The sequence below is a fragment of the Psittacula echo genome, assembly GCF_963264785.1.
Source record: "Psittacula echo genome assembly, chromosome: Z".
Lineage (NCBI taxonomy): Eukaryota > Metazoa > Chordata > Aves > Psittaciformes > Psittacidae > Psittacula > Psittacula echo.
The window spans coordinates 101,486,065-101,504,221 of NC_137742.1; the positions used below are offsets into that span (position 1 = coordinate 101,486,065).

An 18,157-nucleotide genomic window follows, 5' to 3' on the forward strand; every position below is an offset into this window, starting at 1 on the left:
TGGCTCATTTTGAAATGTAATGAAAGCTCTCCATCATCATTAGTCCACTGAAACTGTGATAACCAGCCTGTCTCTAGGTCAGAAGGCAGTCGGTAACCGAGGAAGTAGCCTCAGGACTCGCAATAAGGAATATCTGTGTATCAGAAGACTTGGGATTGTTATATAGGATGCAAAACTAACTAGACGGGTCAAATTGAGTTGCTTGGTGTTTGTATTCATGTGAGAAATGCCTTGAAGCTTTCAGAGGTTCTTTTTTATATTTCATCCCAGACATAGTACTTGCTGCTTCGGGTGACTGAAGTACAGTGCTGATATCTTTAATGAGCTCCCCCAAACTCCATCTGAGCACACACAGGGATGCTGGACTGTCTGAATGTAGGATGGTGGCATATCACAAGTGATTGAAGTCTCTGCTTGTAAGACAAAGGAACTGATTCTCAGCTAAACAATGTTAAAAATCCACCAAAAGTAAAGGAAGAGCTAAAATCTGTCAGTGATAAAAGGGTCAAATGGAGAGAACAAAAAGGTCTTTTCTGAGCCATATATTAGAGTGTATAACCAGAAAAACCACAACTGAGGTATTAAAGTTGTGCCTGTGAGAAAAGTTTATTATACAGGTTAATACAGGCAGCTCTTCTTCCTCTGGCTTTCATTTCCCCCTCCAAGCAAAATGTTCCTGACTTTATGAGTGAAAAGATCATGAGTAATTGAAGTTGCAAACCCCAGCAGAATATTAAATTAGAAATTAAGCAAAAATGCTCATCTGCTGGAGCACAGAAATCCTGGGCAAATTTTCTAATGCAGTGTTACAGCAATTGGAATATTTTATTTTTTTTTCCCCAGCTGCTTCACTAACTGAATTGATTGAATTAAATGTGTTCTGCAGTGTTAGCTAACCTCTGGCCCCAGTTACTCCAGATAATCATGGGGGTAATCAGCCTGCCATGATCTGAGCTCCAAAGGAACAAGAATAATGCAAGGTTCAGGGAGCTTATGCTGGCATTAATCAGATGTCATCAGGGTTTGATTATAAATCCTAAAGACCACCAAATTGATACAACATGGTCTAATTCACTAAAAATTAGGTATCTACATATTAATCACCAAGCTGAATATCTGAAAGTGATTGCCTTTCTAATAAGCGAAGTCAGGTGTCAACGCTTTGGAATGTCCCACAGTTTAGTAATAAATATAGTGATCAGCATCAGCACAAAAGTAGCATTAACCAGATAAAAAAGAAAGATTTTGTTCTAACCTCAAATAGATTTTTTTCATCCTGTTGCAATTTAGAGCTCCATTGAAACTTTTCCTCATCTTTCTACTCTAATTATGAGCTTACTCAGAAGCGAGAAATAGTATATGTTTCAAGCTATCTGCAAGCTCAGCATTTTTCTGCCTTCCAAGGGGGGAAAGGGTGGCTGCTTACAGTATATCATGCTGCTGTGTATAAAAATAAAATGGTATTTATTGTCCCTTAAAAAGATTTCCCCTAGAACTGGCAAGCTCAGTTGAAAAATCAGTATCTGAAAATGTGTGTTAGGAAAGATCCAATTAATAGTTAGTGTACTCACTTGCTCTCCTTGGGAAGAGTTCAGTGTGGGAATTTTGATGCAGATATATTAGTACATTATGTAGGGATTTTCTAAAGAAGAAACGGAAGCGACCTTAAGAGAGAGGTACAGTACAGTTGCTTAATAAACTTATTTTCTTCATACATGTCTTGATTTAATAAGCACTTAACCCTGTGCAAAAGCTTTTTTGACGTAAACTAATGATAATACCTATGCTTATTTATCTTATTGGCGTCACCTTGTTACCTGTATTTCCTGGGAATTACCTCTATTTGCGTTAGAAATTTGATCTGCTTGGAATTGGAGAACTCATGCTGCCGCTCAAAGATTTACAAGCATACCACAACATTAGCTGTGACCAGGATAAAGAGATTGTATGAATTCTGGACATCTCAGCAAGACTCAGCTTGAGTGATTATTTGCTGCATAGATGAACTTTGGACTTTCTGCTCCTACCCAGACAATGGAGTACAATTGTGCTACGCACTACAAAGGTGTGGTGCTTCTCACCTTCCATCACATATTACAGTGGTGGTCTGCACAGACACAGTAACCATGATGTGCCAGTGGGACACGCCACATTTGCTGTTCACGTTCAGGTAATCTTCAGCCCCTACAGGGTAGGTCTGACAGGTCTGATTCATTGTATATAGACTTGATAGTGGACATGTACATCTTTCTGTTCAAAGCTGAAATGCTGTGCTTTGGCTGGTCTTGACCTCCTTCCTAATTCTTGGTGCCCAGACACATAAATTTAGGAGCACTGCCATCAAACTAGTCACAGTATCACAGTATCACAGTAGTGCTAGAGATTGGAAGGGACCTCAAAAGGTCATCTAGTCCAATCCCCCTGCCGGAGCAGGAACACCTACATGAGGTTACACAGGAATGTGTCCAGGCGGGTTTTGAATGTCTCCAGAGAAGGAGACTCCACAACCCCCCTGGGCAGCCTGTTCCAGTGTTCTGTCACCCTCACTGAGAAGAAGTTTCTTCTCAAGTTTAAGTGGAACCTCTTGTGTTCCAGTTTGAGCCCATTGTTTGCCATTGAGAAGAGCCTGGCTCCATCCTTGTGACACTCCCCCTTTATATATTTATATACACTAATAAGGTCACCCCTCAGTCTCCTCTTCTCCAAACTATAGAGACCCAGCTCCCTCAGCCTTTCCTCATAAGGGAGATGCTCCACTCCCTTCATCATCTTAGTTGCCCTGCGCTGGACTCTCTCCAGCAGGTCCCTGTCCTTCTTGAACTGAGGGGCCCAGAACTGGACACAATATTCCAAATGCGGTCTCACCAGGGCAGAGTAGAGGGAAAGGAGGACCTCTCTCGACCTACTGACCACCCCCCTTCTAATACACCCCAGGATGCCATTGGCCTTCTTGGCCACAAGGGCACAGTGTTGGCTCATGGTCATCCTGCCGTCCACTAGGACCCCCAGGTCCCTCTCCCCTACACTGCTCTCTAACAGGTCGTTCCCCAACTTATACTGGAACCTGGGGTTGTTCCTGCCCAGATGCAGGACTCTACACTTTCCCTTGTTATATTTCATCAAGTTACCCCCTGCCCAACTCTCCAGCCTGTCCAGGTCTCGCTGGATGGCAGCACAGCCTTCTGGCGTGTCAGCCACTCCTCCCAGCTTAGTGTCATCAGCAAACTTGCTGACAGTACACTCAATTCCCTCATCTAAATCATTGATGAATATATTAAATAATACTGGTCCCAATACTGACCCTTGAGGCATTCCACTAGATACAGGCCTCCAACTAGACTCCGCCCTATAGACTACAACTCTCTGGCTTCTGTCCTTCAGCCAGTTCGCGGTCCACCTTACTACCTGATCAGCCAGACCACACTTCCTCAGTTTAGCTGTGAGGATGCTGTGGGAGACTGTGTCAAATGCTTTGCTGAAGTCAAGGTAGACCACGTCCACCGCTCTGCCATCATCCATCCACCATGTTATTTCCTCATAAAAGGCTATGAGGTTGGTCAAGCATGACTTCCTCTTGGTAAAGCCATGTTGACTGCCCCTCATAACCCTCTTATCCTTGATATGCCTTAAGATGGCACCAAGGATAAGGTGCTCCATCACTTTCCCAGGGATGGAGGTGAGACTGACCGGTCTATAGTTACCCAGGTCCTCCTTCTTGCCCTTTTTGAAGACTGGAGTGACATTTGCTTTCCTCCAGTCCTCAGGCACCTCTCCCGTTTCCCAAGACTTGTAATTCATGTTCTCCAAATAGCTTGGAGAGAATTCAGTATCCAGACATATAAAAATCCTTAGTTTACTCTTTATCCTCATTATTAATAAAAATGAAAAATTGAATATTTATCTATTTACAGCAAAGCATATCTGACTAAAGCTGCATCAGTGCTTGTGTTCAAAGATGCTGTGTATACAATGAATGTATGGTTAGGAAAAGATAGATTAGAGGTGAGAAAAAGAAAGAACCCTGAATGTTCTCTCTGCAACAAGAAATAAGCCTACAACAGGCACTCAGAAAAAATGTTTCATTTTCTTTTATTACAAATATTTTATTTTCAAGAAAAGATGAAATTAACATTGGCTAGAGGAGCTGGGCAGTGACAGATGGAGATCATGTGTATCCTTAAAGCAGAAAGCAATAAATCCATTTAGCATACCTTTGCTTTTTTTCTGACCTTTTCCACACCAGTGCAATGCCAAAACATACATCTGTTGCTTCCTGCTTCAATCACTGTTCAGCACTGCATGTCTCAATATATGCTCAAACTCGTGTTTTCAAGGCAGGCCACCCCGGGTGCAGGTTAACTCCTCTCAGTCTGCCTTTTGAAGCCTTCATTCACAGAGCTCTATGGGGAGGCTCAGATCGCTCCCTAGTCATTAGTCAAATAGGTTGGATTTATTTCTATTATTCTTTCTTCTTGGCCTTGAGAAAAGAATTTTTCTGTGTTAATAGGGTTGGAGACACCAGGAACTTGTTGTTTTCTATTAGGGTAATGAGACTTCTGTGCTTACCTGGATATTCAAGATATGATAAAGATTTTTCTGCTGTGGGAGGAAAACAGAAAATGAAAGAAGCCAATGATCATGAAATGTCCCCTATGCCTATGATCTCTAAATTGTATCTTTGATAGAGCTATAATATTAATGCTCAATGAATGCTAGGCAAACTAGACGTATGCTAGAGACTTTGAGGAGAAAAAAATATGTATACCCAGTAGAAGAAACTACATGTGGTAGAGTTCATTCGTCACTTTGTTGCCAGACTTGGAAAACTTACTGTGTTCAGATGGATTGAAATATGGGATATTCAGCTCAAATTTTCTGTCCCCACCCAGTTTTCCATAGAAAATGTAAGTCTAGCCAGAGTTTTCATTTTTAGAATTAGAGCAAATTTCGTATCACTGCAGATAATACTGCTCATAAACTTCCATCTGTACCTCCTGCCTCCACTGGAACAATATGAAACCTTGCAGAGTTCTTATCTGCTTCCTAGTTTTCAAACTAGGTTAACTGCAGACAATTCTTAGCTGGAGGGGCTTGTAAATCTAGAACATGTCATCCCCATCATTTGGCACAATCTAAAATGCTAAAAATTTGGGGAATTGATGAAATTTGTTGCTAAAATATTCCAGAGATGCAAGTTGCCTTGAATGCTTTCAGTGGTGCTTCTAGGCATCGATCACCAAAGACCATGTGAAGAAGCTTAACCACTGTCAAAACATCTGTTGTAGGCATCCTGGCTTGTAATCAGCTGTAAACTGGCACCACAAATAACTATCTTCTTTGAAAGCAATGTCCTCAGGGCAGAAAAGGATAGATTTCTCATTTGGATGCATATGCTTCTTTTTATCAAAGATCCTAAAGATTGTGCATAGAGAAAGTCTCATTTACATTGTAATTCCCACCTCTCTCCAAAGACCAGGCTTCTTAACCAGCTAAGAATATGGCTCAGTCTTGCAATATTAAGGTACCAAAATACACTGTTTTCATTACATTCTAAAAAGTGCATAAAGGACTTGAAAAAGGTACATGTCAATCTGTAATTTTGTTACAGAGAAATCTTATTTAGAAATACTGCTCAATCTCCCTCTTAATAATCAAGTTGTATTTATCCTACCTTTTAAAAAAGATGTAGAGCTAACTGGGTTCCAAAACATTGTGACAGTCTCTGTGAAGTTGGTGTCTATATAAGAGAACCATAGGCTAGTTTATTATTTCCTTATTTATACACAGTTGAGAAGTAATCATCATCATAATTTTAGACAGAGCACAAATAATTTTGGAGTTGAATGCTGAAAAATGTAATAATATTCTTTTCATTTAAATTCTTTAAATTCAGAATAGGTGCTTTTTCAGAAATGTGTGCTCAGCTTCAAGTTGTCACATTGATGCTGGGTCACTGGAGATGACTACTCAAAATGTGTGTGACCAAGTATTTAAAACAGCCAACAGCATTACAGAATTCACTTACATTAGACTACGTGCATTGAAAAAAAGTGAATACATTTTCTAGTTGGTGTTCATGTAAAGCAGGAGAAACACAGAAAAATCACTCCCAGAACAGGTTACATTTTAGGTAATGATTTCCTGAGTAGTAAAAGCATCGACTTACAGGGCTTTTTAGTTTTTCTTTTTTCCCATCAAGGCATGTATAAACCCTTGCTTGTCAGAATGGATTTCTTAGCATTTTATTTTTTTCATCACTGTCATAGCTCATGTCAGTTCTAAGGGCATGTTTGGTAATGTATTCAGGAATACCTTATTCGTTGCTAGATTCTACAAATAAAAGAATAAGGGAGTGAATAGATTTGTATTAATAAAAATGTCATAAATCATGAAATTAGGATTTATAACACTTCTAGAGTTATATCTAGGAATTTTTTGTTCTTTCACCTATTTAGAATTAATTTATTTTTAACTTTCTCCATTAGTTTGCTTCTGTATAGCACTAAAATACAGGTTTCCATACATATATTTAAAGAAATCCTGGGACTTACTTTCCTAAAGAGAAGTCACAAAATCCCTTCTCTACCTCCTAAATGTAAACATGATGGTAATTTAAAAATCATCAGTAGTTTTCGTGTGCTGAAGCTCTTGTCACTGCCCAGCTCTCTCCTCATCTGTACAGAGGCCACATTGCATTATTTATACCTGGGAGGAGACTAAAGCCCCTGGAGTAGTTTCTTCTTCAATTCTCTAAATCTCCCAGACTTTATAGCAAATTAAGTGGTCTTTGCATAAGCATGTTATAGTTAATGGTATCAGAACAGTCATAGAACATGGAATACTAGGTTGGAAGGGACCTCAAGGATCATCAGGTCAAATCTTTCTTGGCAAAAGCGCAGTCTAGACTAGATGTCCCAGCACCTTGTCTAGCTGAATCTTAAAAGTGTCCAACATTTGGAGAACCCATGACTTCCCTGGGGAGATTATTGAAGTGTCTGGCTGTTCTCATTGTGAAAAATTTTCCTCTTGTATCCAACTGGAATGTCTCCAGGAATAAGTTGTGCCCGTAACCACTCGTCTTTTCCATGTGACTCCTTGTAAAAAGGAAGTCTCCATCTTCCTTCTAGCCACTTTTTTTTAAATACTGGAACAGCATTTCTGTTGTCATAAAATCACATTTTATCTGCCACTTCTGTGTTCAGAGAGGAATTAATTTTCCTGTTGTTGAGGAGCCTAATGGTATATGTAGCATACCATTTGCATAAAGTTCATGCTTGTGCTATGGGTTGATGGTTCCACACTTTTTTCTTTTAGTAAGGCAGTATCTATAAGCTCAACCACGTATGTTCAGATGTTATGTTCAACATCAGAAAAGCTGGTTTTCATACGAAAATGTCTCTGTTAATAATGAAAGATGAGCTTTTAAGAAGGCCTCCTTTCCTTCCTTCATGACCATAACTAGCACAAGTGAGAATGGTGTAGACTGATGGGGGAAAAAACCTATAAAACCTTTCTGCTCCTAAAATGTAGTGGATGAAAAAGAAAGGAAAAACCAGTTAAGTCTGTTCTATTTAGAGTTCATTTTCTTTGAAGAAGACAACCAGCATCTTTCTTAGAAAAAAAGATAAGGTTAGCACTGCTCTTGATGGGAGGTGCACTGGGGAAGAAATAATGCATAGTTGGGTTGGTTGAATACAGCACAAGTGGTCTCATAAATGTGAAAAGCAGATCTATCCTTGATCCCTAGGCAACGCTGATGCTCTGACAGGTGAATAGGTGTAGTCTGTTCTATCAGGCTTGGGCAGATCATTATTTTCTAGGATGCTGTTGTTTTAAACATAAGGTTTGTTCTACCTGGGGGAAAGAATTTTTGATAGATAAGAAAATAACATCATTATTTCTTTGAGTTTTTCTCAAAAGTACCTTCAGTGCAGTAAATACTATCAAGACCTTTTACTGTCCTCTGTCCATCTGGAGAAAGAGTATTTGTTTTTCTATGATATGACCATCATTATAGAAGTGTCCGTTGTATTTATGAGTACTTGGTTTATTCTAGAAATGACTGAATGCATCTTGCATTTATAGGTGGCAAAGTGAAAAAACCTCAAACAAACCAACAATGAACTTTTTCTGAATTATTTATATATTCTGAAAAAAAAACAACCAACCCTAGTATGTTTATTTCTTTTCTGAATCTTCAGACAACTGTACTACACTTGATGTATACCCTGGAGGTAAACAGGTTTTGAAGCAAGCATTCAACATATGGTTAATATATGTTAGAATTATCTTTCTGCCTTTACTCAGCGAGGCCAGGATTTGGGATGAGAAAGAGTCATAATGTAAACAAATGTCTTTGACAAGAGTCAAAAAAAGTGGCTACTTTAAAGTATCCTTCACCATCACTTATTTACAGTCCTTGAATGGCTTTTTAAAGTCTTCTGCAAGCACATAAATGAAAGGATTGGAGTACAACATCAGCTCTGAAAGAGGTTTCAGCACTGTTGTGGGAAAGAAGCAGAGAAGAAAGTTCTTTAAATTCATATGTGAATCTCATTAGAAGCTTACTCTGTAGATTTTCTAATGTTTTCCAAGGTTCGTGATCTCTATAAGAAGGATAGAAGGAGTTTTCACATTGCCACTGCAGCTTTACAGGCAACTCTTGTAGCACCCAGCAGTTTATTCATCCATCCCATTTGACCCAGTAGTTTTGCATTCTTTTCCTGCCCTACTCAATCCTAATACCTAGAGAGTTCTTGAAGTGATCCCACTGAACCCCAGAGATAGCTTGGCTTTATCACAATGGAAAACTGCTCATAGAGGGACTTCCAAATAGAGTGTGGGGAAACAGCCTGATTAATACTGTTCTATTTTGTTGTTTGTTACATTACTGGTACTCCTGAGCAGAAGTTTACTAGGCAGACTCATGAGCAGCAAAACAAGCTAAAGTCATGTTGAAGCTTGCCTCTTTTTTTATCGTTTGTTATTTATGTCAGTGATAGTAAGAATCTTTGTGCTTTTCAATAAAATGGCACAGATTTATAGATCCTGCAGAGATTGTAGCAGTGCTACTGAGAGCAAAATTTAATCTTTGGCCTTCCATTTAGTTAATTAATCTTTTGGATTTGTTGCTGTTGTTGCAGGCTGCAGTATACAGTGGACAAAAACATTAATTTGGTCTTTCATTGTTGAGCACTACTTTTGTTTTGTAAAGTAACTGATGTGTGGCTTGAAAGAGCACAAGACATTTAGAATACGTAGCCTTTGAAAATCATTCAAATGCAAAAAGTGACAATGCATCAAAAATTATTATGGTCAATTTCATACATTTGGAAAGATTTTTTTCTAAGCTACAATTGAATTCTTTAATTACACAAGCGAGATGGAAAATATTTTTTACTTAGAAAAATATAGAACAAGTTGAAAGAAACACTTTAGGTTAAGAAATAATATAGTGCCTACAAGGCAGCATTATGGCAGTAAGAGAATGACAATTACTGAAGACTGTTTAGGTGACTCATAGCTTTAGTTTGTGTTTTGCATCTAGTTCACATCATTAAATCCTTGTCATACTACAATAATGCTTTGTATTTACATAGGGTTTTTCATCTAAATGGCTTCCAAAGACCTTCATATATTGCTTCATGTATAGTTTACATCAATTTAATCCATTATGTTAATACAGCTATCTCTTTAATGAATTACAGCAGCTATCTGTGTCCATATAGTAAAGGCTATGCACAGTTTTAAGAGGGAAAATACCTTCAAAAACTGTAGGAGACATTAGGGAGAATGTAATACCAAGTTATAATTTGCCCTGACTGCAAAACTGACAATTAAATTGCTCATGCGGAGAGGTTGGTGTAAACTGCAGCTGGTCATGTCCTCTGTTTTTCAGCCCCTGATAGCAGGCCAGCACATTTGGTCATTGTGCTGAGATGAAGAATCATCAGATTTACTTTGTTCAATGCACCAATGTTATGCTACATATTTCCACCTAGTACTTTACCTGCCTAGTTTGTGAAACCTGATGATCTCCAGGAACCAGATTACTTGGTTAATTGTTAGCTGTCAAGATGGACTTTGTGTCCCAGTGAATTCCACAAGAAATGTCCATTGTTGTCATTTATGATTCTCATTCTTGATTGCTTGAGAATGCAGATCTTTGTGATTGCTCTGAAAATTCATTTGTCCTTGTGGATATTCCAGACACAGAGCTATGGTAAATACACTGTTTCCTTAACAAATAAATATTGGCCACTCATGTAAACACATAATGACAGTGTGCCAAGTAAAAGACATGAGGAGCAATCAATTTGCAAGAGATTGTATAGCTTGTCTTCATATTTTCAAGAAAGTAGAGAGACAAAAGATGGTTACACAAGCAGTGGATTTATGTGGAGAGGGACAAATGCAGTAATACTGTTTCCCTGGGGAATTTCTGATAGAGACATGCGAATTAATATATCCCATTATTTTTCATCTTTTTTGATATATAGATGAGGAAACAAATACATTATAGTAGTGCAAAATACCCTCAACTGGAATATCGCCCTGATAAATGCAAATGGACATGCAGTTTTAATTTGTTTGTTCTTGATTGGGAATGACAGCATGCAGAATCTTAATGAGCCATGCGGTAGTGATCACCAACCCCAGACACGTTTATCCTGCATTGGGTTTGCAGATTGTGGCAGCTCCTTAATTTGGGTATAGCAGTACCCCACTCTGAGACAGTTTTTCAGTGACTTCATAAAGGTATTAAGGTTATTAGTGCATGCTCATGCTGCTGCTGGACAATAGACGTTCAGGTGATTCTGATGTAATTAAGTTCATTTGTTCCTCTGCTCTGAGAAACCAGTAAATAAAATCTCACTTATTACAGAAGCTTTAAAGAAGGCTGTCAGAAAAGAATCCAGTTTTCATACAGGTTAAGTACTGTTTCCAGTTTTGTTTGAGGCTGAGAGGAAGTTAGGGTGTAGATACTTGTCTCCTTGCAATCCCTTTTCTGAGTCCTTTGTTGTAAGAAATGTAAGCTGCTTGTTTTCAGCTTCAGGGACCTCCATGCACAGTGAAACCATCTCTGTGATCTTTCACAAGAATGTCCAGTGGTCAATACCTACTTCCCATCAGTTCATCATGATAACAAACATTGCTTGCTGCTTACATTTTCAAGTCTATTTTTGCTTCCTCACAAGCTATCCTTGCATTCTTGAAGGAAATCTTCATCCATAACTATATTTCCTTGATGTCTTTCATTTCCCTGGTAAAAGCCCCCTTTGCCTACAAAAACCTGATGATTAGTGTAAACTGCTGGCAGCTGCCACTCATTGTTTCTTTCTCAGTTGTGATCTGTTTGTTGTCTGTCTTTCTATCCTTTTATATAAGCTTTTGGGGACAGAAAAAGAGGAATCAGGTCTTTTTTTTTTTTTTTTTTTTTTTTCCCCCTATGTTTTTAAAACTCTAAATATAACAGAATCACTAAAATTTCTAAGCTGTGTATGTGATAAGCACAATAAATGACAGTACAGCATATCATTCCACAGAGCAAGTTAAGCTTGCATATTCAAATGCTCAATAGTATTGTGTGTAGTGTATAGAGCTCTTTCCAGCCAAATGCAACTCTGGCCCAAGGTATTTGTAAGGGTTTGTTTTTTTTTTTTTAAATGGGTCCAGATAATAGCAGTTTAAATAAAGTACAGAACTCATCTATTTTATTCTTAATTTATACTGGTGCTTAGGGAACATGCAGATATTTAAAAAGAGTAAAATCAATTAACTTGTGATCCAATTATTTATGTTAACCACTATGGGGTTTTATTTTAGAGCACTGAATCAGATTCTCCCAGTTAAGCACTGTGCTTTGAGAATATAAACCTTGCATTTGGAAATATGATGAGCCTGTTGTTATCTTTTCTCTATTTCCAAATCTAATTGCTACTTTTGTCCTTTCATAGTTTTTTAAACTCCATTCTTCACTTTTGTTTTTGAAAGGGACCCAGTATAAATATAACAGATTTTTTTTAAATACTATGAAGCTTATTCTTAATATAAAGGTGGCTGAACAAGCAAAAGAGTTCACCTTCTAGATAATATACACTATATTTTTCTGGGCCTCTCTATTTTACAGTAGGTATTTGTCTTCTGCAATCACAAATCTGTGATTTATGACATGTTTCACGTTATAAATTTAGAGCAGGTCCATGTGACAACTTCTGTGATTTGATGATTCTGCTTTTTCATCCAGTTTGAACAGATTTTCTTCTAATGTTCCAGACAGCTTCAAACACCCTCAGTGTTTATATGGTCATTTCTAAATGGAAAGAGTACTCAGAGTGTACCACTACATTTGGAATTCTTTGGCTTGGCACAGTCTTCACCTGTAGACATTGTTATTTCCTTGATCTGCGGGTGTCACAAGCTCTGCAGTTTTATGCCCTCAGCAAGTCCATGTGCCCTTTCTCTACTACTAACTCACTGCAACTGAGGCTACTGAGAGCCCTTCCTAAATGAGGAGAAGGTAGGAATGTAAAAGAAAGCCTGCTCCAGCTGAGACAACCTTGGTATTTCTAAACTGACATTCAACATATTTTTTGAACTAGCTGGTACATCATGGCAACCTTTTCCATCATAGTCTGGCACTGGTGGGGTAAGCATAATAAGTTCATCTCACTGACTTCACAATTATGTACCTGAATAAAACAGACAGATCTTTACTCTAACAGCTCTTACTGATCCCAAAGTGATTCAGGAAGTATTGAACACTTAATTGACTCAGACTTGTGGATTAAGGGAAAGGTCTTTCAGAAGGATCAATGTGAAATAGGAGCAGATGCACAGTGAAATCTAAGGGTTCTGTTCTTTAGGTTTACAGTCCTTGAAGTCTAGTCACCTTTTTACATGGCTGAATAGGAATTATTTGGTACTGAACACTTGTTGGGAAAAGTTCTGGCCCTTATGGTTCCGATGTCTTGTTTTGTACATCCTCAAGCTGAGACAATATGAAATATCAATCAGGCTAATTAGTTATTTTTAATTAAAGTAAAAGGTGTCCAAGTGCTTTCCAGTGACAGGATTTTGCTGAGCAGGAAAGAATACAATCATGGTAATAATTCCTCTGTTATATCCAAGATTCTTAATAAAGGATTTTCTTTTGATTTGTTTCAACGCAAATGAGAATATTGTTATACTGTCATTTAGAGTTAATTAAACTGCAAATGAGCTTAATGATCTGTCTGAAACAAAGCTCAATCACAACCTGTTACATATTAATGATCAAAATCAAAAGAATCTTTAAATTCTTTGTTAAATATACCAAAGAAGATAGAAATAGCCAGTCATTAATGTCATCCTTTTATAGCATCGGGTCTGTGGCTGGAAAGCTTGTACTGAATGCATGCACTCAAATTATACAGCTAAATTAAAAAAAGGATTTAGAAACATAAGTCAAATCTATTGGAAAAAAATGAAAACAAAGATAACTGGACACAGAAAAAGACATAGTTTTCTCCTCTGTACTTTACTATGTGGAAATCCATTTTGTCTAGTATTTGTTCAGATTGTGAAATCCATATATTAATAAAATGCTATTTTCTGGATTTAATAGTCTCACAAAATCTGCAGTGTTATGACTTCGTGTAGTCTATGAGACAGAGAAAAAGATGTTTAGTCTATTTAGGTCTTAAAGCCACTTGGGTAATTTTTTGCACTAGAGTTGCCACTGGCAGCGTGGCATTTAATCATGTACAGGAAAGACTGTTTGTGCCATTAAAGTTTATAATTTCAGAGTTTTTAAGGCTTGACCTCTAAAAGTACTAAGATTTTCTAATGTTCTATAATGATACTGCTGATGTTCAGCACTTCACAGAACTAAGTATGTTACCATTCTGGTTTATCCACCTACAAAGCAGGTATTATCATTCATATACAATGCTTTTAGCGTGTCAGCCTCAAGTACGTGAGAGGGGAGGAGTATTATTAAGTCTGACCCCTAAAACCTTTTCCAATGGTTTGCTTAATATCTTTCCTACATAAATGAGAATGATGTTGTAACACTGTTTGTCTGGATAATAAATTAGAATTTTCTCATAGGGCTTAGCTAGCTGAATAGTACAGCAATGCAAAAAGATCATAAAAAATTCTTCCACTGAAAGAAGAAACTAACATTGACTTTAACTTATAAAGACAGAGTGGTAGCATGAGGTCCAATTATTTTGTAGCCTCTTGGAGAATCTTCTCCAAAACCAGCGTGGTAACAATTTTTGTAAAAAATGTTTTATATATTCATAACAGTGTAGTGAAAAATTAATGTGTGGTGTAACTCATGAAAATAATAGTCTGAAATGCAAAATTTTATTATTTGTTAATAATAGTACGTTTGAGGGCAAGAATGGGCTATATTTGTGAGTTTCTGTTCTGCTTAGCTATGTGTATAGTTCCCTTTCTGTTAGCATATGCACATATGCAACACTACATATTTTCAGGGTTCACTTTTCCAGTAATTTGAGATGAACTGTTGTCTTGTGATCAGAATCTTCCAAAGCTTGATTCCTATCACATTGCTGCTTATCTCACATCTGTTAAATGGAGAGTACCTGTAATGTGCTACGTTATATTTCATGAGTGAGAATGTATTATTTAGAGCCTATAACATTCCATTTCAGCTAAGGATTACATCTTTCTCCTCTTGTGGTAAATAATTAATGCTGGCTTGGATATTTCATGTGTGCATGGTCATTAATTGAAAACAGTAACAATTTCCTCTATGTTTGTTTTCCTTTTTTCTAGTTTCTTGCTACAGTAAAGGAGGGAATCACAGGTGTAATAGTAAACTTAACCATTCGTGACCAAGATGACCCAGCAACTGGAGCGTGGAGAGCTGTCTACACCATTATTAATGGAAATGCAGGGCAGAGTTTTGAAATCCATACCAATCCCCAGAATAATGAGGGAATGCTTTCAGTTGTCAAGGTAAGAACCGTTTGCTGTTATACTGTATTATTACTGGTAGGTCCACTCATTGGATTTACTGCATAGGAGAACGCACAGCAAGGATAAGTTATTCAAAAACATGTAGCTGTCTACCAGCCCTTGTCCAAACAGTATGTATAACCCTTCTCTCACAATAACCTTTTTTCTTTAGTCGTAAGGACATGCCTGTTGCTAGCTATATTTCCATTGTGCTTAAATAACAGCTGGCTTTATGGTGAGCATTGCAATTAATAGTGAGACTATTTTGTTTGTGACTGAGGGTATGATTAGAATTCAAAGGCCATATATTGCTCTTGGAGAACACAAATACTAACACCAGGGAAGTAAGGTGATGTGGCTTCTGACTGAGGATCTGTCTTTGTTCCTTTTTTTCTAAAGTCTCATAAAAAAAAATCATAATTTATTACCTGTCTTTGTATGAAGATAATCCTATACTTCACACTAAAAAAAAAAAAAAAAAAAAAAAAAGAAAAAGAAAAGGAAAAAATAAGTTAGCCATTTTTGCTGCCTCTATCAGAATTTTCTGTGACTCCAGATGAGGCATTTTCAATTCTTAAGACAAATGGGTTGTATTTCCATGGGGATGCTTTTGATTTCAAGACAGGAGTTGAGAAGAAAACCGTCAGTTATTTAACATATGTAGCTACTGAGTATGACTCATCTGTTTGCTGAATACGTATGAGATGTGGCAAAAAAATATATGCTCTTGGATAGACATCTCCATCTTTCATTAAGTCTCTTATGTTCATTACCTTATATGCACTTTAAAACTACCATCGTGTCTAATGTTAAACTCTGACAATGTATCAGATGTAAGGAATGCTGTTGTCTTTTTCTAGCTAATTCTATCTTCTGAAAGTTTGCAATGGGGTACAAGTAAAAAGTGGTTAGTATTGTCCTAGCACCTTGCTCTCTGATTTTATTATATGTTTTACAGCCTTTAGACTATGAGGTTTCGGCATTTCACAGGCTGATGATCAAAGTGGAAAATGAAGACCCGCTGGTTCCAGACATAGTATATGGTCCCAGTTCCACAGCAACAGTTCAAATCACTGTTGAAGACGTGAATGAAGGCCCAATTTTCCACCCGAACCCAATGAGAGTGACAAAACTAGAAAACATCCCTATTGGCAGCAAGGTGTTAACGGTAAATGCCACTGATCCAGACACTCTGCAACATCAGACTATCAGGTGAGTGTAGTACCCTCTAATTTTCATCCTTCAGAAAGTGAGTATGCCTTTTGTGCCTGAGAATTTGCCTGCCAGTGCAGAATTAAAGTTGCTGTTCTACACAATACCACAATAGGAAGTGCCAATTTATCTTTTTTTCCTGCAATGGAGAGACTGAATAGGATGGAAACAAAGCACTGCACTAGACAGGGGGCAGTAGTTTTCTGGGCTATGAGATTACTGAAGTAGAATAATTGAATGCCACAAGCATTAAACATAGCTTTGCATGCAGTTTTGAAATTACTTTTAACCTGCTTGTTTATTCCTTTTCCTTCATGAGAGCCAGAGGAACATGTAAACATTGAAAATATGTATGGTAATAATTATGTCTTACATAATGTTTAAGTCAATTTATGATCATTTATATAATGTAATGACCATTCATCCACGTTCAAGGGCAGAGAAAATATTTCTCAGTGAAAAACTGAAGCTTACAGTTTAAGCTTTTAGTGAAGCTAAAACTTGACCTTCAAGTGGTGCCATCATCTTACGTTTTGATCCACCTGCTCTGGTCTTTTAGTTTTTAGATTTGTTGAAAAATGGAAGATAAACCACTTTCTTCCCTAATACTAAATTAACTTTCCAGACAGTTTTTCTCAGCATTGGAGAGTTGCAGGTTGAGCACTGCAACTAGAATCTATATCTATGTTTAATTTTTCATTCTTCCTTGTGAGTCTAATCTCATCTAGATATAAAAGTATATAAGAGTATAAAGATCTTTGTGAGAATTATTTCAAAGCTTTACCTGAACAATGTGCACTGTCAATCTATACCATAGATACATGTTTCTTTACTATCACAGGGTTATTTAACAGCAATTGTGTACTTCTTAAAGAAGGTTTGATATATGTTCTAAAAAAAACCCCAAATTTCTGATATTGAAGATGTTCTGTGTGAGTAAAAAATGATGGTAAACATGCCATTGCAGATGACCTCACTGACAGCCTTGGATTCAAAAGATGAGGTGAATTTAAGAAAGCGAGTGTACTCATTTCCAAGGAAAGAGGAAAAAGACAAGGCAGATAATTATAAGTTTCAATTCTCTGCATCACCTCAGAAATACCTCAGCAGCATCACTCAGAATCCAGCCTGTGTAGGGAAAAGATATTTATTCTCTTTGGGATTGGGACTGAGTTTAAGAATGATAGAATCATACGAAAGTTAGGGTTGGAAAGGACCTTAAGATTATCTAGTTCCAACCCCCCTGCCACGGGCAGGGAAAACATACATATGAAGAAGCATATATATTGAAGTTATTTACAACTTTATTTTCATGACAGATAAGAGAAGTTGTATTAATGAATATAACAGTTGATTTTCTGATGTTAAAAGAGAAAAAACCAGGCAAAATATAAGGATTTGGTTGCCAAAACCAACAATCCAGAAACTCTTAGCTGAATTTTTCCCCTTGACCTCCTGATTTTGCTGAGTTTCTCCTAATTGCATTCATACTGAACATACCAATGACATACTGAAAGCTCTGTTGGCTTTGAGTGTTGTGTGTAACCAGTTGAATAACATAAACACTTTTTGCAGTCCACCACATCTCACAGCTGGCTTCAAAGGAACTCTCATATCTTGACTATAATTAGCTCATAATCTTAATAGAATTTTCCCAGAAGTTTTTCCATGCCAGCATGGCCAAAACATGGAAAGTTTTTAGTCAAAAGTAAGATTTTTCTTTTCTTACCCTCCATGTATAGAAAAGAAGAGCAGCTAGACTGAATTGAGAATAAAGCATGATCATATACGGAAATGCAAATATGTATATGGAAGTGGCTATATAAGAGGAAAATAATGCAAATGCAATGGAAATCTGGGAAATGTGTAGAATGATTCAGGAAAGGCTAATCCAACTGCCTCTATGTCCTTTTGCTAAAATAATAGGAAAACATAAACAGCCATTTTTAAAAGATGTTTTTAACATTGGCAGGTA

General features: G+C 37.3%; 1 protein-coding gene across 1 annotated transcript in view; it reads left to right on the forward strand.

The window, feature by feature from the left end:
• CDH13 (cadherin 13) overlaps positions 1–18,157 on the forward strand; it is a gene marked incomplete at both ends in the record, with an annotated part of 482,104 nt that overhangs the window by 423,157 nt on the left and 40,790 nt on the right. Inside the window, 2 exons of the mRNA XM_080638637.1 lie at positions 14,788–14,970; positions 15,929–16,182. Of these exons, the coding sequence (XP_080494763.1) occupies positions 14,788–14,970; positions 15,929–16,182 (437 nt within the window). The remainder of the gene's footprint in view (positions 1–14,787; positions 14,971–15,928; positions 16,183–18,157) is intronic.